This window comes from Pseudopipra pipra, chromosome 15 (genome assembly GCF_036250125.1).
Source record: "Pseudopipra pipra isolate bDixPip1 chromosome 15, bDixPip1.hap1, whole genome shotgun sequence".
In the NCBI taxonomy this organism is placed as follows: domain Eukaryota; kingdom Metazoa; phylum Chordata; class Aves; order Passeriformes; family Pipridae; genus Pseudopipra; species Pseudopipra pipra.
This window is the reverse complement of record NC_087563.1, coordinates 4,669,173-4,694,887: the sequence shown is the minus strand read 5'-3', so window position 1 is coordinate 4,694,887 and position 25,715 is coordinate 4,669,173. Positions and strand designations below refer to the sequence as shown.

Below are 25,715 nucleotides of genomic sequence, written 5' to 3'. Positions count from 1 at the left end.
TGAAGGATGAATGAAACCACAACCACTGAGCTGTGTGAAACAGCCAGGCAGTGGCACATTATAAGAGATACAAGCCAAGGCATAAACAAATAAACACCACCAAGCTTTGAACTTCCAAGTTTTGCTAAGTGACACGGATAACTAACTTCAATTTGGGTGAAAGTGTTTGGGTTAAATGCCAAATCTCTCACGGATCACACACAAAGAACTGGACTTGGTGACGTGTCCAGAACAGGTCCTTGCTCCAATGTCAGCGAGCTGAGATCCCAGCCTGGGAAACCCAGCAGCTCCCTGTGATTGAATTATCATCCCTGACCTCACCTAAGAGGCTCCAGGGATCCCAGATCTCCATGACAGGCAATTAGCAAGCAGACAATGCGAACAGATAACAAAGAGCAACACCAGAAGACCTCAGAGAAGGGAGCAAAGCACTCAAGCAAGGAAAATATTGAATGGGCAAATGGGATTTAGGTGGAGTGTGACACAGACAAATGCTTATAAACGATGCAAGAATTTATGAAACCATTCAGAGGAAAAAGCATCTTTCACAGGGTAGAGCTGATACATAAAGCCACACATATTATGATCTGCCTCTAAGCAGGGCTCAATACCTACAATCAGTTTTTACTAAAAAGCAGGAGAATTATGTGACTAAATTTTATGCAACTGATTGATCACTGTCGAACTTAAAACTGATGTTTCTTTCAAAAACCCAAACAACTTGGATACAAATCACCTTTCTAAGAAATGAGGAATGTGTCCTAATGGATTTATGTCATGGGAGAGCCTATGGCTTGGCCAAGACACCACTTTAAATGTCTAAAACATTTCCCTGACAGAGTGTAACTCCAGCTTATCCATCCAGACTTGTGCATTATCCACCCAACACAAGAGTTACATTTACAGTAATATTCATAAGGAATAGGGTTTTACAATGTTGATATTCTTTTGCCATTTGAAATAATCCTTTAAATACTGAGCCCTGAAGGTTTTGCTCACAACAATAAGGAATATTTAATTTTCAAATGCATTTGAGAGACAAGAATCCCCAGCAACAAAGCTGATATAATTGTTAACATGTTACTAGCTTTAAGATTTTTTTTAAAACATAAAACTCTTCTAAAATATTAAAGAATTCAAGTCATGCAGGGTGAAATTTTCCAAAACTGAAATAATCTCATCTTTTATTAACATTAAAAATCAGTTAGTGTTTAAAACCCTACATTTATATTAGTAGCAAGGTTTCCTCACAGTACACCAACTAACCTGTGCCTATATTAGAGCTTTCAGTATTTTTTCTCCAATTAGCCACACTCACATTCATGAAGAACAGGCCCTTCAAGCTTCAACATTTCACAATAATGAACTATATAAGCAGTGTTTTGTACTTTATTCAGTGAGGGATTTTTTTTTCTATTTTGAAACACTATCAAGGCCACTACAGAGCTCAAGTGCTAATCTGTTGTTTAATTATACTGTGACAGTAGTTAAATTACTATAACCTCTTTCTATATTTTGCCCCAAATCTAGTTAAATATTGAAATAAAAGCCTGCATTAACAAGTAACATAATAAATAGTGTTCAGGTTTCTTTGCTTCTCACATTTCACATGTTTAGCATAAAAAAGCAGTGGTTTAACAGCTTTAAGAAGGTTCTGCAGTTACAGATACAAAATTACTGTTATAGATGATATCTACTGTTGTAGATTTGAATTTAGGCAAAAGCCATTACCTCATTAATAAAAGACTTACATTTTTAACCAGAAATATCCATATTAAAAGTATTGTATCTCTAAAGTATTTAAAGGAATTGTCAACAGCCATTTCACAGGAAGGCAAATTCACTGTAACTTATTATAGAATCATTTTTAGAAAAAGAATTAATTTTGTTAATTATATCTCCAAAATAACCTCTGCTTGGACAATATTTTTCCCAAACCTTTTCCATTTCATTTCTAATACAGACTGCTGGGTCTCTGCCATCCCTTTCCTGTAAAGTTTACACTATCATACTTAAGCTCTTTAATAACCTGTAAGAATTAGATACACTCTATAACATTTAATGTCTTAACATAACTTTAAGAATATTAAAATCTCAAAGGATAGTGACACCAACACATCTGTGTAAAATTTCCCACATACCAATCCAAAGTCCTTATCCTCAAATTAATTGATAAGGAAGCCCCAATAAATGGGAAAAGATGGTTCTTTTAAGTAGTATTAAATTCAATTACACTAAAATAATATGAAGATCTTTCAAAGTGGCTTTTAAGGCATTTTTTCACATTTAATTTTTACTCTACTGATGCTTCATTAAAACCGTTCTATAAGAGCTTGCTTATATTAGAAAATTGAAAAAAAAATGATACAGCTGCTGTGATCAAGCTGCAATCTCTCCCTCTGAGATTTTTACATGTGTTCCAAAATTCCTTTTATTTTGTTTCCCAAAGATGTGGTTTTGCCAAAAGCCATGGTTAAAGCTTGGTGCAGAAACAGCTCATCTGCCTGAAATAACTGGGCACAGTCACATTCTTCAGTTTTCACACCCGACCTCTGCTGCCAGGTTGTTAAATTCAAAGAGGGAGGGACATCTGACTTGAAGGGGAAGAGTTGCTTATAAATAATTATTCTGCAGACTATTCAAAAGTATTAAATATTTACTCTGAGTATTTGTATTACATAAGCTCACAAATCAAAATGCTGCTGCCAAAAACGAGCCATCAGAGCAGCTTAAAGCAAAACCTGAGTGGCAAATGAACATGGAGAGCACTCCTGCCACTTCCCACAAGGACAAATACACATAAACCCAAGATTTCCTTTCAATATCAGGTGCTTTAGAAGAATTTTTTTTTTCTTTTTTTAACTCTCTCTGGTTGCTGATGTAACAAATAGTGCATACCAAGCACAGAAATGGCTGTCTCCATAGCAATTGGGGCAGGTTTTGTGGTTTCCTTAGTTACTCTTGACTGATAACCATCTGTTGTTCTCCTCTGCCATAGCCCCAAAGGGGAAAAGGGGAAGAAATGAGGAAGATAAAATGGGTGTTTGAGAATACCAAAGTTATTTACTGTGGTGGTTTTTACACTTTTAGAAGGTTTGCACTTCCTTAAATTCTTACTTATTGTTATTTTCAGTTCACAAGTATCAAATACCAAATGTAAAGAAAAGTTCTACCTCCAAAATGTTACTAATCAAGTTACCTTATTAATAGGAAATCATAACAGGGAATCAGACTAGGAATATTAATAGGGATTCATATCATTTGGGATGTTAGTATGAAACTGGATGTGAAACCAAGGCACTTATATAGAAAAAAATCAGATATTTAATGTACATCTAGTAGAAGTTTTTAATGTACAAAGAGGGGTGGAGAAGATGCAGGTGGTTACAGCCACCCATCCCAGGTGGAATGAGATCCCTAAGCAAGTGGTACCTCCCACCCCTGCCCTGCAGCGATGCCTGAGCTCTGTTTACACATTTGTGGCTGTTGTTTCTATCAAACCTCGAGCTCCTTCCTCCTCTCCAGGAGGGGGAGGCAGACACAGGTGCAGTGAATCCACAGGGCCCAGGCTGCTGTGCCTTGAGGACACCAGAGAACCTCACCCCACTGCCCACAGCACGAGACTACACGTGCTCTGTGAGCAAGGCCAGTGTTCACACAGGCTCAAGGACCAGCATGGCATCACTTATGTGGAACTAACAGCACCTAAGCCGTGCTCATTCTTGAAGGCAAAACAAATAAGCCCCCACAGACGAGCTGTTCCAGCTGATCAATGCGGGGGCATCAACCGGGATTTGGGTTTTCTTCTTGAAAATGATTCCGTGCGGATGGTCCGTGCCGTAACAAATTCATTACACAACCAAAACCTAAAAAAGGGAAGGCACAGAATGCTTCATCCCTTCCTGTTAAAAAGTGTATCAGCTGCCAGTTGTCAGAGACAGACAAGGTTTGTTTGGAGCTACCAGTATTTCTAAGATGGGCTCACAGGGGTGCAAGAAACGGGAGCGATGCAAAGCAGGGTTAGTGCCCTTCTGGTTCTGCACACTGCACAGGAGAGGAGATGTTCTGCACATGGATGACATTCCTGCTGCTCTGAGGACACCACTGCAGGGCTTCCCTGGGAATGCCCGTGTGCCCAGCTCTGCCCAGGGCTGTGCAGAGCTCACCAGGAGCCCCCAGGTTGGTTATTTAACAGTGTCGCTTAGCAAAAGGTGTATTAACTTTGGTGGTTTACTGTTTACACATTCTTATTGTTAATAATTTTTAAAAAATCAGGTTTGAGAGGAAAATTACGGCTCTCCTGCTTTTGAGAAGCTTTGACTTGATAAGCAAACCTGAGGAGCAGAGACTGTGGTGGAGAATGAAGGGAACCCCTGGCAGGACAGGGAAGGGGAACGTGCCAGAACCTGGACTCCAGCAATGCCTGTTTTACACGGTTAAGGGAGATGACAGAGCAAAAAGAAATCTGGACATTTGATCTCCAGACATCTGTCCCCTCTGAAATCCCATAGTACATTAGATTAATTCTATCACCCACAGTCATACAGTGACTTGAGATATGTATTTTCTAGCCCTGAAGAGACAAATTAGGAGGAAGTAATACCAAAGCAGCAAATGCTGTGAGTAAAGTCACGGCAGAGTGTCAGCCTTGCTGCATGGCTGGTAAATTTGGGCAAACCAGTAGGTTTTTGTATTTTGGTGACTTTTTTTTGTTAACTATAAAATTCATATTAAAACTTTGTGGATGAATATAAGCTTGCACTTATAAATGGTAGTTTCTTAGTATAACACACCAATAAATTTTCAACTGGATCCTGGTTTATGAGATTGTTTAAAAAAAAAAAATAAAAAATGAGCAGTTAAAGCTAGAGAAGGAAGTACACTTCTGAATATCTCAGTGCCTCATTTTAGGGATTTTATTTTTTTTTTAGTAGGGTTCTATTCAGCTCCTCAACATTTAAGAGATGCTAAAATAACAACTATATCCCACAGCCACCAGAGCATAGTTAATGAACACTACATATTTCAAGATGCTGCATTAGTTTTAGATAACTCTGGTAGGGGTTTCCAGTACTGATCATGCTTAACACAGGTTCAGAAGTTTTTCTAAGGGGTTTCAAAGCAGGCCATTCCATCTTTAACACAGCTGTGGGCTCTGATTTTAGGAGAGCAAGAGCCACTCCAGATGATTAAAGGTGAGGGGTGTAAGAGCTGTGCTTCCAGGTTTTTTTATTTGTTTTCCCCCTTTTCTCCAATACTGATCAGGCAACAGCAGCTCGCTTTTGAGACATGTTATTTATCTCATTCTAGTGGTTTCTGCTGTAAAATTGGCCACTGAAAAATAATAATAAAAAAAAATAAAAATAGTGGTTTAATTACTTTAAGACAAGGAGTCATTTGGCTTAGTTATAGCTTTGTGTCATTAACTGGGGACCTGTCTGAGTATTATCAGAGGTTTTGTTTTTAACATACAAATGCTCCTAAACAAGATGCAGCTCCAAATTCTGACTCCTCATCCTGTTTGGATGCTTTGCAGGTACATGATTTTCTCAGGCCAGCTAAGAAAGAGCAGCAGACTCAAGTACATCATATAACCACGTAACATCATATAACCACATATAACATCATATAACCACATATAACATCATATAACCACACTCTTGTGCTGTTTCCCTCTTACTGATAGAAAACAAGGCTGGCAACAGATACTTAAAACATTTGAAATTTGTTTTCCAGTCGTTGCTGCAACGCACATGCAGTGCCCTGACCCTCTGATTTTAAGTCTTTCTATCTGTCATTTCTTAGCATCACATCTCATTTTGCAAGCCAGATGTGTGGCTGACTTGTAATCAATCCTAGAGAATCATATGGGTGAGTTTGGATGAGTTGGTGCTAAGGGTGGGAGAGAGAGATTCGAATCAGCCTGGACCTTCTGAGCTTTTAAGGCATTTACATCAAACTTCATTCTCACTGCTCAAGGCAATGAATTCAAATTCCCCATCCAAAGTCCCACTGGAATTACTTCTTATAGTCTGACTCTATACCTCATTGCCACAAATGTGCTTGTTCTCCTACATGATTTCAAACAAATAAGTTAACATAATGTGTGCTTTGGATTTCTGCCTTATCTGCTTCTGCTACAGAAACCTCACTGAAAGGGTGAGTTCTTGTTGTGCACTTCATATATTTATTTATATTTGTACTAAGTTCATAAAAATACTACTTTGCACTTCTGTGGGCACTTACTGTGCTTATATATTTAACTTAGGTAGTTACATATACATACACTCATATATAAGTAAGGAGATAACAGTCCCATTAGACTAGGATTACTGGAAAAAGGTTCAAATGAGTAAAATCTGCTATTTTGCTACTGTTACTCATTTCTCTGTGCATTCAGAGCCTCATGCAAGTGTCCTGGGCAGGGCAGCCTAGAGCTGACTCCTCATTATCACCACGATCAGAGCCCACCCACAGACATTAAGTGTTTGTGGGGCAGTTTCATGTGAACCTGAAGATCTATCCTTCCTCCCTCAGTAGTTGTCCATATCCAAATGAATCATCCTGTGGCATATTTCTAAAGAAGATGTCCCACTAGTTATGCCTCTGTGACTTGTGTTGCCCTCTTCCCAAATCTACACCAGGTTTAGAACACTTCCAAAACTCACCTGTGCTGTCAATGAAACACCTGCACATAACAAATGAAAGCCCAAAGCACTTAAGAACCAACCAGAACAAGAAGGGTTTGGAAAGAATAAGTAGTTTCTAGACAGAAAAAGAAAAGAACCTTTAAGAAAAGTCAATCAGAAGAAAACCCAGAAATAAATCAACTACCTGATAGATTAAATGGGAACTAAAAATAATGTTCTTAGTTATCTGGGCACCTAGTAATTGCATCCATTTTTAAATACTTTGCTATGGAATTAACAGCAAACTGGATTGCAGCTGACAAAAAAAAAAAAAAAGCCATTTTGCTTTAGTGTTTTCCAGCCAGCCAAACTCACGTCATCTGTGAAACGTTTGTCACCCAGGGTAAGGACAGCAAATCCATCCTGCAGATTTATGTTTACAAGCATTTGGGAACAAATGTTCCCACTTGAACGCCCATATGAACCATAAGCACCCAATATGTTTGGATCCCTACGTTCAGTTTTTGTTAGCAGATCTTCAACTTTCTGAACAATGTTTCACCAAATCAATGTGGCACTACCACAGATCCTTCAAGAACAGGACATGGAGCATATGTCACAACTCTTGTGCATATTCACCAGGGAGTTTCTTACCACCTACATGAAAGCATAGGTCTGTTTTTTTAATTCGTAAAAGCAAATGGCATCAATCTATTTTTGCCATTTATGTGATGGCTGTTGCATTTGAGTCCCTCAACCTTTAATATATTTATTCCTCCACCCCACAGATGCTCAGCTGTCAGCAGTGTCATGAGGAACTGAACGTGTCCCTTCCAGATCCACTAACCTACATAATTTCCAATTTAAAATATGCTTCTCTGGCCTTGGGACATGTAAATACCAATCTAGACACAGAAGAGAGAGAGTTTATACCAAAAGTGCTGAACACCACTCACTGCAATAGTTACTGATGATGTTGCTATTGTCACAAAGCACATTTATAAAGATATAGGTAAAACACATATAACAGCACTAGTGTTTTATTGACCTGCAGTGCCTGAAAGTAAAAATCATCAGAACCCTACTGATATCTGATATCCTCACAAAACCTTAATTCTTGGGGAGAACTGAAAATCAGGCTAACAGGTGGAGAAGCCTGTTTTTCAGCTTTCCCTCTGGATCACTAATCACTTGGAGACATTAACTGCTGGACAAGGAATAACTTGACTCTGGATCTGAAGCTTCACAGTTCAGAAATCCAAGTACCAAGAGACAACCATAACCTCCAAGACAATAGACACTGCAAAAACAGGACGATAGGTCACCTCCAAAGGGATTTATTCCATCTTGCAGGAGACTTGAGCAACTTAGAAGTCTGTACTTATCTATAAATGCAGGACTTGTAATGAACAGAAGTGGGAAAGAATTATTCCATTAAAATCCAGTAAAAACAGCATCATGAAATAACTGCATGCCCAATTTAAAAACAAAAATATAGATAGAGGTAGAAGATGGCTTACTATTAGAAATATGGTTGGTATTATTAAATAATTTGTGCATCTTACATCTGACATCAACAGGAAATATTGCAGAGGCAGGTTTATATACAGAATTTCTTAGGAGTTACAGGTGCCAAAATTTTTCTCAGCAAATTGCTATTTCTATTTACATTTTTTAAGGAAATCATTTCGAAAGGAAATATTTTAACATCAACCTTCAGGTCATCTTAGGCATTGTGATTCCTTCAATACAAATGCTTATGTATCTGAACTGTTAATTCACTTACATTACTTACATTGATTCATTTGCTTGCTGGCCACTGAATAATGATTCTACAAGACTTACAAAATTGAAGCCATTAACAAAGAAACTTAAAAATTAACTCAATCCATATGGCCTTGAAATTTCCTTGCTAGGTGGCATACTTTTATGAGTATTTTTTCCCTGGTATCAATCCATAAAAACACTCATAGCAGAGAAAGCTGCTTCCTCTGCCAGGATTGTCATGACAAAAAGACAGTCATGTGGAAGAAAACCTGTCCTCCCTGGTAGGATTGGGCAGCAAGTTTGGATCACAAGAGCACACCAGTTACCTTACCTGACCCTTTACACCACACCTCAAACACCTATTTCCCGCTGAGATGTGACAGCGCCGAAATAAAACGGCCAGAGAAAAGCCCTGCCCTGAAGTTTTCTCCCTGGCAACCAAAGCAACGATTTCTTTGTAAGTAGGTGAAGAGGATACCTGCACAACTGGCTTCCCAGGACATTTCTCCCATCCTTCTCAGGCTGAGAGAGCTGCTTATTGCCCAACTTACTGCAAAAGGTTTGCTGCTCCCCCCCCACACCCGCCTGAACATTAACCCTTAATTACGCTTTCAGCTGCTCCTCATCAAGGGAGAGCACCACGTCTTTGAACTGCAACGAGAGCTCGAGGCAGAGCGCTAAAATCCGAGCAAAAAAAAATCCATCCCCACCAACAAACCCCCGCTAAAACGCTTCAGGTAATTGTGAGTCGTGCCCCCCCTTCCCCACTCAGTGAATCACTCCAGGCAAACCACTTGACCTCCTGGCAGCATCTTCCCTGTAAGACTGGGTTTAAAAGCAGGACCTAATCAATAGCTGTTGCTGCACGCGACCCGAGTTTAAGCATATAAATGAAATACAAAATAAAGCGGGTTCAAGGGTGAAACTCGCCAACAGGGGCTACCGAGGGGTCACAAAAGAAAGCAGAAGCAAGAAATAAAAAGGAAAAAAAAAAATCGATCTCATTTCTAAAGCTAATTTTCACACCAAAAAGCGCCATTTCCCACCCCACGTCATGACAAGCAATTTTTAATATGCATGAAAGAGCCTCGTTTCGCTGCCCCCAGAAGCAGGCTGGGTGCTCCTATGTTGGGCACCTGGAAAAGCAGCAAGAGCTGCTTACAGGGATCTTAATGCAAACCATTTGCCTTAAGATTTCTTGTTCCCCACACCACAGTTTCAGACAGCCCATTAGCTTCTCTCTTTAAATTCTAGGGTTTGGGGGGTTGGTTTTGTTGTTGTTTTCTTTTTTTTTTATTTATTTTTATTTTTCTTTGAAAAGCATCATTCTACATTCCAGTATTAACATACTATGACTGTCTTATAAACAACTTGTGATTGACAGAATATTGATGCAGACTTCACATACAGCAATTATTTTGATCATTCAAAAAGCCTTATGTTCCTTCAAAAGAACAACGCAGAAATCCTCACTTCCCCCAGTAAAACAGGAGAAAGGAAGAAGAATTCTAAGTGTGAAAATGCACCTCAGACAAGCTGTGTACAGATATTTCACAGTGTTACTGTACTACTGCTCAATGAGTTGGAAAAATAACTCCAAAAAGAGCTTTGAAAAAAATAAAAACAACCAAACCACAAAAGACTGGAGCAGAGGTTACTTCCCCATGAAGATGGAATTCTCCCATTTCTTTCTCTGACATTTATGGGACTACTAAAGGGTAAACAAAAGCAAAATTAGATCCCACAGGCTTTTGGTAGGGGAAAAAAATGTGAAGGAAAATGATATTCCATAGCAGAAATCAGTTGTACAAATGAGACCATCATCTCACAGCCCTTTGCTGCTGCTGCTCTCACACTCTCCCTGGGTCATCTGGTCTTAAACAAAAGGGATTTTATTCTTGCCTACCTCAAAGCTATTATACTAAAGCCATTCTCAAATTTGCACCTAGATAATCAACTTTTCACTATTTCTATTAATCCCATAACATATATTTGAGTGCCTGAGAATCCCTCTGTGCTTCGCTCAGACTTAGATCCTTATTTTATATCGGAAGAAAACGTTGCAGATCCAAGCACAAACACTGGGCTCTTTTTTAAAATAAAATTAGGATCTTCCACAGGATCTTCTTAATATCCATGTAGGATTTACATGATCTGAGCTGTTTAAAAGGACTGTGTAACATCCCTTGCTGTACAAACACGGTGAGCATATGTTCATATAAAACCACCTTGTGATAAAAAGACCGTAAAACACAACTATCCCATTACAGTTTAATTCTTTTTTTTCCCCTCCAAAAATGTTTTCCTTTCAAGGCATAACAATTTTGAATGGAACTGAAGTGCAGGTGGCTCCGTTCTCCCACAGCCACTTCATCTCACAGAGCCACCCAACTGCAGGGTAGCAAAGCCATGGAACAGACTGAACCACTGAATGGGAAACACAATCGTTCCCTTCTGGGCTCTAAATGTGGCAAGAAACTACACAGGCTTCGTCATTATTGTTGTTTTAAATACCCAGCTCTGCTCTCACACAGAAAGCTGCAGCTGAGTTGAGGGCTGGGGTCAAGAAGGGGGGGACATCCATCTCGTTTCATGGTTGAGGAAGAGTGCTACAGGAAATCTAGTCTCCCAATCAATTACTGAAATTAATTTTTGAGCCCATTTCATTGCCTTCTGGGAAAACAAGGATCCATTTACTTACCTGTTTCGCAGTAGTGTTTTCATTGCTTTTTTAAATGAAGTTGAATTAAAAATAATAATTGTGTTCCCCAGAAAAAGCCATGCAGTAAATTAAGAACTGAGGAGGTTTTATTCATAGAATCACAGAACGATTTGGGTTTGAATGGACCTCACAGATCATTCAGTTCCAACCCTCTGCCATGGGCAGGGACACTCTAAAAGCTACAGCAAATCCAGGCACACTGTTGCCTATTTACAAAATGAAACATCAAAACTTAATCCCAGTGAAATGGTAAAACAACTGAGGAGCCCAGAAACCCACAGTGTCCGTGCCTTGAAAGCCAAAAAGCATCTTGGCTCTTCAGAACAATTTCTGAGCAGCAGGTCATCTCCAGTGGGCACAGCACTGGTCCTGCCAGACCAGTTCCATGGCAAAGAGTGGCACTGCCAGGGATGGAGCAGGCACTGCCCAACCCTGATCTGCCAAAAGACCCTTTTTCTCTCTGACTAACAGACATGTGTTGCACTGACCAAAAAGCCAAAAAGAAACACGGGGGGGAGAGAAAGAAAGAGGGGGGAAAAAAAAAGACAACTCAAGCTATGGTTTTAACTTTGTCCAGCTGGGAAGGTCAAGAGGAGAAGGCAAACTTTGTTCTGCTGGGGGACAGTATTTACAACCCCCCTTTAGCTGTGGAGTCTGCACTAAAAGGATATTGCTGTGCTGTTTTGGCTAGAGACTGCACACACTGACCCCTCCGTGCCCAGCACAGCACCGGAATAATTCCATACAAAAGGTTTGCATTAAATGTAATGAAGCAAATGACAAAATCAATAAACCTGGAATGGTGAGGCTATCATAAAAATGATGTAAATTCAGAGTTCACAGTGGTTATGAAGCTATTTAGATTCATAATTAAAACCAGTACTGTCTCTTTTTTTTTTCAGAATAAAAGTTCCTCTTGACAATCAGAGATGAATGCTGCAGGAAATCTTCAGCAAATGTATTCAGAATTAAGGTATGGCACAAAGACAGCATAAATTATACAAAGATAAACTGTAGGCATAGGTTAGCCTAAACACGTACGTAATAAAGAAAATTTGATTTCCATACTTTTTCAACTGATGTCTCATCCCATTTTAATCAAGTTTTATATCAAAAAGACAGTAAGAATACCACATAGCCTGTTTTTAAATCAAGGTACTTTCTGGAGTTTGTTTCTGTCAAAGAGACTCTTGTAAGACTATTAAAACAGAAAAGGGCCAAATCTGCTATTCATTACTGTCCCTATGAAAGCAGTGCTGCAGCCCTGGGTGCTGCACCAAAATGGAGCTGTGCTTTATTAGGGTAAAAGAATAATGAGCCTAGAAAACACAGAGCAGAGCCCTGAGAACTAAGTAAGCAGATAAATAATCTCTGGAAATAGCAACAGTCACCCTGACTTTTTGTAGCAGATTTCAAACCCCAGATAAAGGATCCCATTCAAGTTTAGGAGTGAGGTTTTCTTAGACCAAGCTCTGGACCTGGAGCTTGTGGTCTCATTTAAAAATTTCCACCAATGTTACATTTAAGCGAGTGAATTAGGTACGACTTAAATCTCCAGACTCCCAGATTTTACCTTTTTTTCACCTAATCAAACAGAAAATTTAAAAGTGACCACCAAGCCTGGGGCCCTCACACCCAAACACGGAACTTTTTCAGTCTCCTGTGCCAGATTTATGTCACTGTGCCAGATGTGCCACGTTCCTGATGGGACACAGCACATCCATGTCCCTCTTCCAAAGCCCCACTGATGACCAGCCTACAGAGCTGCATCGCTCAGGGCTGCAGGAGAAGGCAATAAATTATGCAAAATATAAAGCACAGGGAAGATCACAACAGAATTTGAAGTACGTGGAAAGGATGACTTAGGTCTATGTGGTGCACTTCATCTTTCTTGTCATCAGCATTAGGATTTTACAATTAAACAATTAAAGTAAACATACAAACAATTGAAGTACAGCCTTTAAAGAACGCTTGAAATACGTCTCCAGAAAAGGAAAAAATAATTGGTATTAATGCTTGTCTTATGCCTACAAGAAATATTTAACAATCTATGGCTTGCCAAAAAATTGATATTGAAACCAATATATACAGAAATTGGGGAAATCAATATTATGTATAACCTTATTATGGAGGTAGAAAGCTCTGATTAGCATCAGAAAGACGAAAATTCAAAAAATACTAAATGCCACCAAACATACATCCTCCACTACAACATAGTGCTGGCTTATGTACTTCTATTTTATAGGTAGAACACACTTAAGAGGTATTTCAGCTTTTATTTATCTGACATTTTACTCAGGGGAAAGCAAACTTTACAGTGAGGAAATCTGTTTCTCAGGAGTGATGGTTCAGCTTTTAATAAGTTGCCGGTGACAGATCCCTTGTGGCTACTTGAGCCCACAACTACAGGCATCCATGAAACAAATACTTCCTGAAATGCAAGTGGACAGGAGAACAGAGCAGACATCCACTCTACTTAATGCAGATGTTTTCATTTAAAAAAAAAATAATAAAAAAAAAATAAAAAGAGTAGTGCATTTTCAATCTGTGCAATCAATCTCAAGAGAAGTACAAGTCATAGTTTAGCACATTCAACAGATTTAAGATCGTTTTGTGCTGGTTAGTCCACTCTGTGTTTTATTTATTAGAAAGAGACATGGGAAAGGGGATTAAAAAACCCAAAAAGTGTAGTCTGATCACACTACCAAATACAACATAAGTTTAAATACTTCCTGAAATGGTTTTGGGGTTTTCCAGTATTTCTCCTGTGTGCTGCAGCACTTGCAGGTTATTAGTCTGCACATGTCTGTTTAGTTGCTCCCTGATGCAGATGGGACCACCTGAGGCTGTTCAGGAGGAATGCAAGGAAGCAGCATTCCCAATGGCAGCTCTGCTTATAAAATACAGGAATATCGAGCAGGTTGGGACCAAACCCTGCAGCTGACCACATGAATCACAGCATCGTAGACTCTCATAATTTGGGTTGGAAGGGACTTAAGATCATCTTGTTCCACCCCCTGCCCTGGGCAGGGACACCTTCCACTAGCCCAGGTTGCTCCAAGCCCCGTCCAACCTGGCCTTGGACACTTCCAGGGATGGGGCAGCCACAGCTTCTCTGGGCAACCTGTGCCAGGACCTCATCACCCTCACAGGAAGAATTTCTTCCTAATATCCAACCAAAATCTGCTCTCTGTCAATTTAAAGCCACTCCCCCCGTCCTATCACCACATGCCCTTGTAAAATGTCCCCTGAAGAGCTGATATAACACTGCTGCCAAGCATTTGCAAAAATGCACTATCAAGACTGAAACTGGCTCACTCTCTAGCAAGATCACTGCTGAACTGGCATCCCTCAGCATCAGTGCACAATACAAAAATCCTACGGAATTTTCTTCCCACTGAGGTAATTTTGAATAATGCCCACTCCTTATGGTGTTAAAAGAGATACATGCAGAAGTTTCAGGGTTGCAATGACACTTGAAATACCCAGTATTTCACGACAGCTCTGATAAACTGGCAGAGAGCACAGTTATTCAGAAGGCACTGCCTCTGTGTATCATATTCTAGAAAAATGCAGAACTAGCTCCTTATTCAAGAGCCCTTGCTCACCCTCAGCCATCCTGCACAGGGATACCAGAGCAACCCTCCCTGAAGGCAGGGCACACACCCCTGTGTCCAGGATGCTGTGCTCCCACAAACCTTCAGGAAGTACAGACAGAATCTGCATCACCTCCCCTTCCCAACACAGCACAGCACAGACGGAGAGGAAAAAGGCTCTGAAGATTCACTGGAGGCAGAGAGGAAACTGAGATTAAAAGAATGCAGTTTCTGAATTAAATTTCAAGTTTTCATCTCTGTGTTCCTAACAGGCTCTCCCTTGGCTACGGCTGCAGCAGTTAGGATGTTCCTGATGGAAACAGGGCCAGCAGGAAGCACCTTCAGCTGGGACAAAGGATAACACAAGTCCCCCCTACACCTTCTTGCCTGTCCAAAGCCAGGCTTAAGGCACAGTGTTCAGGTTTTCTGGCTTTATTCTCTGATTTTTACTATAAGATAGACAAGAGAAGTAATTTAGAAAGATCAGTGCAAGTGGATTTTAAAGGTCAGTGATTCAGAGCTGAATGAAGTAGAAGACAAAACCAAGGGATGATATACCAGCAAGTGACCTCGGGCAGCAAAGCCAAGAGCAGCTCCCTGGGCAGAACACGCAGCCAGGCAGGGCCTGCAAAAGTGGGCCACGAGTCTCAACTAAAAATGAAGCAGCGACCTCTGTGTCTGGCCCTTCATTTGAGGGTGTAAAGAGATGAACATGATTGTCTCCCAAAATGTCCTCTGCTACCACTCAGGGTCTCTCTCTCTCTCTCTGCTTGGTTGGTTTTGCACATCTCACCTCAAGTGCATCGTGCATTGTGCAGGGAACATGCACGTGCATTCCAATCAATCATATCTTTTTAATGAGTTAATTGTGAAATATATGCTTTTTGCATTTGTTACAAGGGACAGAACAGATGGCAAAAGCTCAAACTAATGTATTCATAAAATTAACTGACGCTGCAGGTGGTGTTTCTCCATAGAAGGTGGTAAGTGGGTAACGTGTTATTTTAATGTTATAATAATGCTGCACGACAATGAAATTTCTAGGAAAGCAAATGTGATGGCCACAGAGATCTCTCTTGAATTCATTATGGTCACTATCACAATGAAGACTAATTACAGGAGACAAAAAGGAATACACTGTTGGAATACATTGAGTGCAGCGTGAATTTATGGGGAAGGGGAAGGAAAGTTATTTACAAATTTTTACGGTTGAAGTAAAATGATCTTTTCACCCCCTAAAGAAGGCAAAAGGTTTGTCTCCAATATTTCAAATAGCTGTTTCCATACCTCTCACCTGTTTTGCCAGCTCTGAAAACACTTAAAAATACCAGCTGAGATCAAAACAACCTGAAATCTCTTCCATAACAGAAACGTATCCTTTCCTTTAATTTTCATTATTCATATTTAAAATATACTGTGCTTTTCATGCACACCATCAAATATAGACACCTATTGTTCAGTCCATTGAAAGATACATAAGCAAGTACACAAGCCAACATGTGATAATCAATTCTCCTCTAGGCATTTCTTTTCTTTTATTTGAATCCAACCACTGGCTTCAGTAGACTTATTCCAGATTTTACACCAAAGGAGTGGAAAATGTGGCCAACTGTTCGTCTCCCTCCTTTTGTTTTATTTTACTGCAAACTGCAACAGTAACAGTGAATACTGTACACAAATGTCAAGAAACTAAGGCCAGGAATTTCAGAGGGCTCTGGATAATAGCTTCCCTAGAGAACCCAGACTAAAGAAGTTACTTTTTGTAGTGCAACATTTCATTAAGATCTACTGCATATTTATGTAGGGCAAATAACTCACAAGCACTTGCTTTCTGCTGGTGAAACAGCTACACACAAATCAACCATTATTTTCTTGGATTTATTTGTTATTTTAATTTGACAGGTATGTTTAGTTATTTCTATGGCTGAATGGCAAAAATTACAAATATGCTCTGCAGTGCTGGTTGTGATGGATTAAAAAAAAAAAAAATCCACAGGAACGTTTCTATATTTTGTGTAGGTGAATGTCAAATAACTCTAAATGTAAAGAGCAAGTTCAGCTTTTTCCAAAACCTGAATGTGCAATCTAGATGTTTAATTTTTGTAAAAGTCACATGGATCGATGCTAATAGTAGATGCATGCAGAAAAAGTAAGAGTACCTTCCAGGAAAAGCCATTTAACAAATAAGGAACTGAAACTAATAGGTACAACAATATTTTACAGTACTCAGAGAGCTCTGATTTTTCACACTGCATAGGTAATGTAACCACTAGGAAAATAAATGTGTACTGACTTGCAGAAGTGTTAAACGTTACATATGTGCTGATGCATTCCTGCATTTTTTAAAAAAAATAAATCTCAATGCTTCATTTCTTCCTCCAAAAGCACCTTCAGGGCTATCAAGAAGGATATTACCCTCAATTTGCTAAGTGGCCCCAGGACACCAGGAAAGCAGCTTGCAGGTCTAGTGATATGAGCTATTATCTCATGTGTGCCTGGGAAATATTTAGACAGAAATGCAATGAGCCTACATTATCATGACAGATGAACCTCTGAGCTTGTGGTATTCTGAATGCCAGTGCTAAAGTATCCTAGAGCCAAAGCCTACAAGAGATAAAAGGCAGAAGCTGAACAGGTACAGAACTGAATCTTGGTGAATCAAGAACAAGAAATGGCAGCAAATCCTCACAGAGAAAGCAATGAGTGTGTCATTCCATGTGGCTCCAGTGGGGTTCAAACAGGGTGGTCGCTCAGCCAGGTTGGCTCCCCCTCTGCTCTGCTGCTGTCATTCTCCTCACATATCTGTGCTTCATATTCCTCTTTCCTTTGCCATGAATCATTTCACTCCCTTGCCTGGGACAGATTTTGTAGACTCACAGAATGGTTTGGGTTGGAAGGGACATTAAAGCTCATCCAGTTCCACCCCCTGCCATGGGCAGGGACACCTTCCACTAGCCCAGGTTGCTCCAAGCCCTCTCCAACCTGGCCTTGGACACTTCCAGGGATGGGGCAGCCACAGCTTCTGTGGGCAACCTGTGCCAGGACCTCACCACTCTCATAGGGAAGAATTCCTTCCTAATATCAAGCTCTGTATTATTCCTATTCTGGGTACCTGGCTGCCCTCAAATAAGGTAGGCTGTGCAGGCTTATTCAACAGCACCTGCAGGAATGCCTCACCAGAGGAGCACTCACCTGAATGCCAAGATGTGATTCAAGCAGGGGAAACGTGCAGAAATCCAAGAACCAGCTCCATACATTTTTATGATGAAAGGCCATGGCTGACAGTGCTGAGATAGCCTAAAGCTCAATGAGACTCAAACCCATATACTTTAATTCTTGAAATAAATGTGCTTACTTGGGGCTAGAATCCTGTAAGAAACATTTCCTGTCCTCTAAGTAATAAGGAACAGAAATTGAATACAGGTGCACTCTGCAGGCTGGCCCTCTCTTGCCCTTTCTTCTTCAGCTCTTAGGACCACTGAGCAGCATTTATGCATCTACTCTACAATATGTTCAAAGTGTCAGCTTTTGCCAAATTATCATATAAATTCACTACTGGTAATGGACATTATGTGCTCATGACTCTTTCTGAAAGCTTTATAATTATTTCTGTATTTCAATTAGGAATGGACTTACTAATTCATTCTTTGTCTGCAGATTCTTCTTTTGATTTTGTACTCAAACAGCAGAAAACACTTCATATGAAAATCATTCAGACAACAAAATTTCCCCCACTTGGGAGTTTGAAAACCTCCAGTCTCTGCTTTGGCTTCATTTTGTGCAAAAACAGTGGCTTTCCTGACATTTAAAAGCTCTTCTTTAGCACAGCCCTTATCCAAGCCCACTTTCTCGGGCTCATTGCTCTGCTAAAAGAATGACAAAAGATACAAAGCTTTTACCATTTAAAGAGAAAGACAAGGTGAAAAATATCTTGAAACATCGCTTTTTATAATACTTTTTTTCCTCCCTATCATCTTAACATTTACTTTTTTAAATGACAAAAATCATACTGGCACCAAGCCAGTTCTGCAGCCCCGGTGCTCAGGGCCATCACCAAAGACTCTCAGTGTTTTGCACACACAGCAGCACCTCTGCCCTTAAATTCACCAAACAGGTTGTTTTACACGGGAGTGTTCCAGCTGGACACAGCCTGTGACTTTGTGTCACTTATGACCACGTGGAGACAGGGTAATTCTCCCAGGGTTTCCAAATGGCACCCACTGTAATTTATATTGAGCCCTCAGGCCGAGTATTTCAGAGCTTGTATCCAAAAGGAATTCATGCCCTGGCTTAGACTATTGCATCAACTCTACATTCTTTCCTGAGGGAAGCTTTCCAAGCTGCTGTTAAAGACTGCATTAATCTAGAGACTTTCATCTGCTCTAGCACTTGCTGTGTCCCTTTTATAATATCTACAAAGTTATTATTTTTGCCACGACATCGGGACACTTTTTGTAGGACCTGGAAGAATCTGAGGTCACGTTAAATGTCAAGCCACGAAAACAGAGACTGTTCCATGCCAGCCTTTCCCTATGTGAATTTTAAATATAAATTGGAAAGGGTTGGGGAGTGTGGGAGAATGTGTAGCTTTATTTCTTACGTCTCTAGAGTCTCCAAGATCCCTCACAAACACGCTTTATAGGGTGGGAGAACTCTGAGACAGTACAATAAATCAGCAGAGCTATAACCATAGAAACAGGCAACCCTGCTGCTCTCCCTTTAGTGTGTACGTGGCAGAGGTACCAGGCATGAGCAGTGCAGGTGTTGCAACAGCTGGATGGCACCAAAAGGCAAAAGAGGCTCATTCTCCTCCTCCGTTGGCGTGGTCATCCCTGGGACTCAAGAGGGAGAGGCTCAGTTGCCAAGTCTAGACTTAGAATGGCAATTGGCATGTTAAAGCCACTGCTTAAAGTTTTAAGAGCTTTAAATATTAAATTGGTTCAACTCGCATCACACCCTTACAGTTATTGCTGTAGAAATTTTAATGTGTTTCCAGCAGCAAGTTGGCTCAAGAGTTTGCCATGTTTCTCTCAGCAGCTCACAGGCCACCAGTCTGTGTCTGGAAACAAGAGTCACCTGCTCTAATGAACCACCCTGGGTACACGACTCACACAGTTATTACCAAAAAGGAATGTCTACAGATATGAGGGGAAAGTCTGCTCCTCCTGCTATTTATCTAAACAATCAGGGCTCATGGCTCACATCAGCAATCTGTCAGACTACTGAGCTTTGTGCTCCTGCTGAGCCAGAGGCTGGACTAGATGACCTCCAGAGGTCACTCCAAACCAGAATTATTTTATGATTCTGTGATAAACTCAGTACTCATCGGAGACAGAAACAGTAGCTACAGGGAAGTATTTCTGATACTGTGTCTTTTACAGCAAAATAATAGATACTGCCTAACTTGACAGTCACAATTTGTTGTTGAAGTTTTAAATCCTGACATTTATAGAGCTCCTGTAAGCACTCCAGCCAGTCATCCCTTGATATCAGCTCAGGGAAAGGAGAAACCCTGGTTCCTTCTGCACTGAGAGTGGGTGCATAAATCAAAGCACCTGTGATTGTTGTGACAGCTTGCCAGAGGTGAACTAAACTCTGAATGCAAACTTAGCTATTTTAAATGAAGTCAGACAACTAACAATGAATTATAGCTGGGAAAGTTAGATTTTCTGAGACAAAAGACCATCTATTGTTCCTCTAGATCACACAATGTAAGTAAAGCTCATGCTAATATGGCAAAAAAGCCACTCTTCTGTCTAAAATCCACAAAATTTTTCCTCATATAAACTATATTCTTTGTATTTTCCTGCGTCTTGAGAACTAGACCTGCTCACACAGGTCCTCTGATGCTCCTCCACTGAAGAGGAACATCAGAGTAAGTGGCTTCTCAAGATGTGTTTTCTCATGCTGATATTCAGGTAAAAAGGTCACTTGTTACCAGAAAAGCTAAAGTCACAGTTGAATATGCACAAAGTGAGTGTCAAACCACTGAAGAAGCACAGGCTTGGTGTGCTGAATGACTGCAGAAACAGCTGTGTTGTATCATGTCTACAGGTGTTCATATTCTGTACATCCCAAAGCCTCCAAAGGCATCTGCACAGCGCTCAGAAAAAACAAAACACGGGTATGTTGCAAGACTTTGTACAAAAGGGTTTTGTTTTAGATCTCCTTTAGCTGATTCTTCTACTAAATAAATGTTACAGGAAACAGTTAGGACAGCCTAGCTTCATCAGCACCAACGATAAACTCCTATTTTCTCTCTTTAATGCCTTTTACAAATTATTTTAACATTCAGTACCGTCAAAGCATGCACAGTTAACTGCCCACAGTATTTATTTTTGTTTTAATTTTCTGGTGTTTGTACTCAACCACTGTGTGCCACATTTTGTCATATTTGTTGTCCACACCAGCGGTGGAACAGAAGATTTATTCTAAGTGAAACATTTCAATTTCATCCCTGAACTCCAACAGTACTTTTCCTATGTATATCTTTCTTCAGGGCAATACTGCAGGAATGGGTAAAGCATTTAAGAGCACTTTTTTTCCTTTGCTCAAAACTTCCCCAGGGGTGTTCACAGTGTGGACCAAAGTAGCCTGGGAGGCCCCTGACAAAAAGCTGCAGGGTCTGCAGGTCCCTTTGGTGTTGCACAGAGCTAAACAAATGGTAGCCAAACACATAATAACAGCCAGATGTAACCCAGGGAGAGTGGTTTTCACCACAAATATTAATGAAGTTGTCACTTACAAGTTCTTCACATCGATGATTCCTCGAAAGGCTTTTCTAGGGATTCCTTTTATCTGGTTTTCACTCAGGTCCCTGAATAAGGGAAGAGGGAAAAAAAATACGCTGTATTAACAAAGAGAACACATTTCTCAAATCTACATGAGATAATGGAACATCCACGTGCTTGGAAAAGTAGATGTTTCTGGATTTGATACACCACATGATGTTTTCAATTTTCTTTCACTCCTCTAGAGGGCTGTGGAATGAGCTGAAATGACTTCACAACAAAACCCACCAGAATTCGTGATACCAGTGACAGAACTTCTAGAAAACATCCCTCACATGTGGTCATGACACTGGCACAACGCAGGATTTGCTGTCAGAGTACCTGCAGCCAAACCTTGTGCCTTGGAATTGCAACCCTGTAGTGCAAATGAAATTTTCTCAGCGTTCTCCTGTTGATTTACTGACTGCAAAAATACTTGGCTACCCCTGCTCAGATTACAGTCTCTTATTTGAAATTAATATTCAGGAAAAACATGACAATCATTCTCTTGTAAGCTTTGTAAATTCACAGTGAAAAGATGTTAATCCACCACATTAAGAACCCCACTGCATTGTGCATCAATGGCAACAACTGAATTTTTAACCTTGCTTAAAAAAAACCACCAACAACAAAAACCAAATAACCAGCAGCAAGTCAAAAAGCCTTTCTAGTACTAAAACATTACAAATGTTTCCATTTAAATGATTACATCTTCATTGTGAGTTCAGGTTACAGCTTCCTGTCACCCAACCTGCATTCAGGTGCTTTTCCCCTTTTTGCACCATAAGTATTTCCAAATCTGCAACCCTCCAGCAGTGCAGGTGGAGGCAGGAAGGAGGGCATCAGGAATGGGAGGGAGATGGACACAAACCCAGAAAACTGGGATGTTTTCATGCTGAGGAAGAGCAGCACTCACCCTGATTTCCTTGCTGGTGCCCTGTCAGCAGGGAGGAGAGGGAGCAACTTCAGCCTGGTTTAGGTTACAAAGTCGGGGGTAAGAAGGGGACAGGAAGGCAGATGAGTGGGAAAGAAAAATATAAGAAATGAGCAACTGGAAGGCAGGGATGGCTGGACAAAAGGACAAAGAAAGGTGATACTGCAGCCCAGGGAATTACACAGTGCATCGTTTGGGGTGACCGTGTCCCTGCGGTACACGAGCCCAGCATTCTGCCCCCTTTTCAGAAAGAAACTCTGGATTTCTAATAACTATTAAGAGGGAATGGCAGGAATCTGTACTCACCCCCAGACACTCTTTTCTGTAAGTACATTTAGTGTTGCAGCAAGCTCCCTTTCTAGCCTCCCCCAAATTGGTTTTATCAAATGAGAGGCCAGAAATCAGAGCCTGTCACAAAAGCCCACATTGACACTGCGGGTCAGGATGTGTCACACAGGCCTTTCTTCTGCTTTCCATCAGGCAGATAAGAAAAAAAGGGGACTATGTCCTTGTCATGGGACTAATTCAATTTATACCAGTCATGCAGTCTACACCAAATTCTCAAAGTAGCCACAATTGTCCATTCAGACTATCACAAACAAAAATGTGCTGCTGGATACAAGTCCCTTTTTCAAGTCAGATTAAAATTCTTTGTGACCTTCACAATTTGTTTAACACTGATCCACACTCTGACCTCTCCTTCACCTCCCCTTTATTTTGCCAGCAACAAAATATTAGTTCTTTTAAAGGCAGACCTTCAACCCAGACAAATGATCTGGCAACCCAGAGAAAGGAAAGGGTACTTCAGACCCAGAAGAAGGAAGTCTTATGCTGAAGACCGATTTCATGACAGGGAGTCACTCTGGTGTGACAGTGAGGCACAGCAGAGCCACAGCCAATGGGAAAAGCGTGACAAAATGGCTTAGGAAGGCAAAAATTAGTCAGATCTGAAAGGAAGACGCACGCAAAGCAGAACAAAAAGGGCTTGAAAAAGTAGAACTGTGTGGTCAAAGAAAACCACACGAAATCCGCCAGCGTCTCAAGTTGCATTTGTCTGGCATTTTATTGTGCATTATTTCAAATCATGTTTAAAAATAAGTTAGGTTTAAAAGTTATTTTTTCTAGCATTACTGTGTTCTAAAAGGGGTAATTTATGTTTTTGCTTTCTGCTTTTTCTTTATGCTCAACTCTCAACCTGCATTCAGCAAAACCAGGGGACTGTAGGAAGTTCATCCATTTCCTATGAAAACCATTCTTGTAAACTGTATTATTTTCATTTTCTATTCGACACTCTTCTCTAGGCACCAGTAGTGCATAAATCTCTCTAGTGGGCTGAAGAACTACCAGCCTTGCATGGCCCTAATGACACAGCATGGAGGAAAATTCACCAATGCATATTTGGTTTTCTTTAACTGCCTTCTCACAATTATAATCATCCCATTCTGAAGAGGCCAGGAAAAGTGTTTCTCTCTGCTTCCTGATACTTTGCCAAACCTTTGTTAAGCATCTTTCATAAGCAAGCAAACCCCAACCAGGCTCAGCCTGGGCACTTCCCAAAATTTGCTCTGAGAAAGCAGAAGGCTGTTAACAAGCAACTTGTCTACTGAGTTTACCTTAAATTTCCAGCTTTTCACTCCCTACAGGCAAAATGAGAAGCTCACACTGACAGTATGTAAAATAAATATTAGTTATTCATAGTAACTGCAGAAAACCAGGTGAACAGAGGTGAGGCTAAAACAAAACCCTTAAAAAAAAAGGAAAAATATTGCAGTATTCAAGAAAAAATGAACAAATCTGAAGAAAAATAAATTATGATTGCTAATACATTTCCTATTTCTTAGGCAGAAGTTTCAAATTACCAAACTCTGTAACAGAAGGCAAGTGCAATGCATGGGTACATGACATATCCTAAGGAGGAAATCTGAAGAATTCCAGCTTTAAAGAAGAAAAGACTTCCAAAAATCCCCCCCTAACATGCAGTGTTAGCTGACCAAAAGCACTTGACCTAAGGACAAACTAAAATGTGCCAGTCCATCAGCATCACCCTCCTTCACAAAGGTTCCTCTGTGGAGAAAGCAGTGAGCCCAACACAAAGGAAACACCTTCATGACAAAATAGACACATTGAGAGAAGTGAATGTTTTGAGATTAAATTATTCCTCCTGTTATTTTGATAAATATGGGCAGTTTAATCCGCAGGCAGAGCACACTGCACAGAGATCCAGCAACCAGCCACTGCCTCAGCACAGTGCAGTGACCCCCTGGCTCCCTCATCCAGGTTTCTGATGGAAACACTCTTGGAAAGGCCTCGGCAGCGATCCCAGAGGAGCCAGAGAGGGGAACAGCACAGCAGGCAACAGTACTGGACACGGTCAACCAAGAGCTCCCCCAGCCAGCACTGTGTGCTGAACCCCCAAAGGAAGCAACATCCTCCTTTCTGAGATGGAGAAATGGAGCCACGGGGATATTAAAGAGCTTGGACTTCGAGTCTGCACAGTCAGAGCTGTGGGATCTAACAAAACCCAGCAGCTGTGGCTCACGTGCCCTCCCAGCACGGCAGACCACACGTCAGTCCAACCCAGCCTCGAACAGGAGTTGGCACAAGCCAGTACATTTTAGTTTTTATTTTAATTTTGCTAAAATGCTTTGGACACAGATTAACTCCCTCTGCAAGTCTAATATTGTTTTCCTGATCCTCAAATGCGCATTGAAAGAGCCTTACTGATAAAAGGATTGCAAAAGGGGGGGAAAAAAAAGCACCCAAAAGTGCTGACGTTTCCTAAGTGCCTCTGCAGTCTTTGCTGTAGTGCTGGTTTTAGCTTCCTGCTTTAACACTGCCTATTGCATCCCAAGTGAAAATGCAACTCTCTATCAGAGCAATAAAATACATTAAGACCCTTTTTTTATTATTTCGCCACTGACAGAATATAAATCAGTTAATTGGAACACAGACCCTAGGAACATTCATAAAATTAGTGTCTTCATTTGAACTACAGATTTAAAACATTAAAACAGCTACTTTAATAAAACCTGCAAAGTTCCAGTGGTGCTGGAAATACCATAGATTATATGAAAATCAAGAAATCAGCAGTGATGACATTATGCTGAGTCTTATGCTTAATCTTGCATATACTTGTCTCCCCTTTCAAATACAAACAAAAACCCCCCATTCTTTGAGCACTGACAAATTATTTTCCCGATCTTTTTTGACACAGAGATTCTAAAATCTTAAAAGACTGTTTTTGCACAACTGCCTGAAAACCAGCTTAAGAAGTATTTATTGTGGTTGAACACTACT

At 40.5% G+C, this 25,715-nt stretch overlaps 1 protein-coding gene across 1 annotated transcript in view; it reads right to left on the bottom strand.

The window, feature by feature from the left end:
- Positions 1-25,715, bottom strand: part of SLIT3 (slit guidance ligand 3) — a 474,289-nt gene that overhangs the window by 217,045 nt on the left and 231,529 nt on the right. The window contains exon 6 of the mRNA XM_064671611.1: positions 21,460-21,531. Coding sequence (XP_064527681.1) covers positions 21,460-21,531 — 72 coding nt within the window. The remainder of the gene's footprint in view (positions 1-21,459; positions 21,532-25,715) is intronic.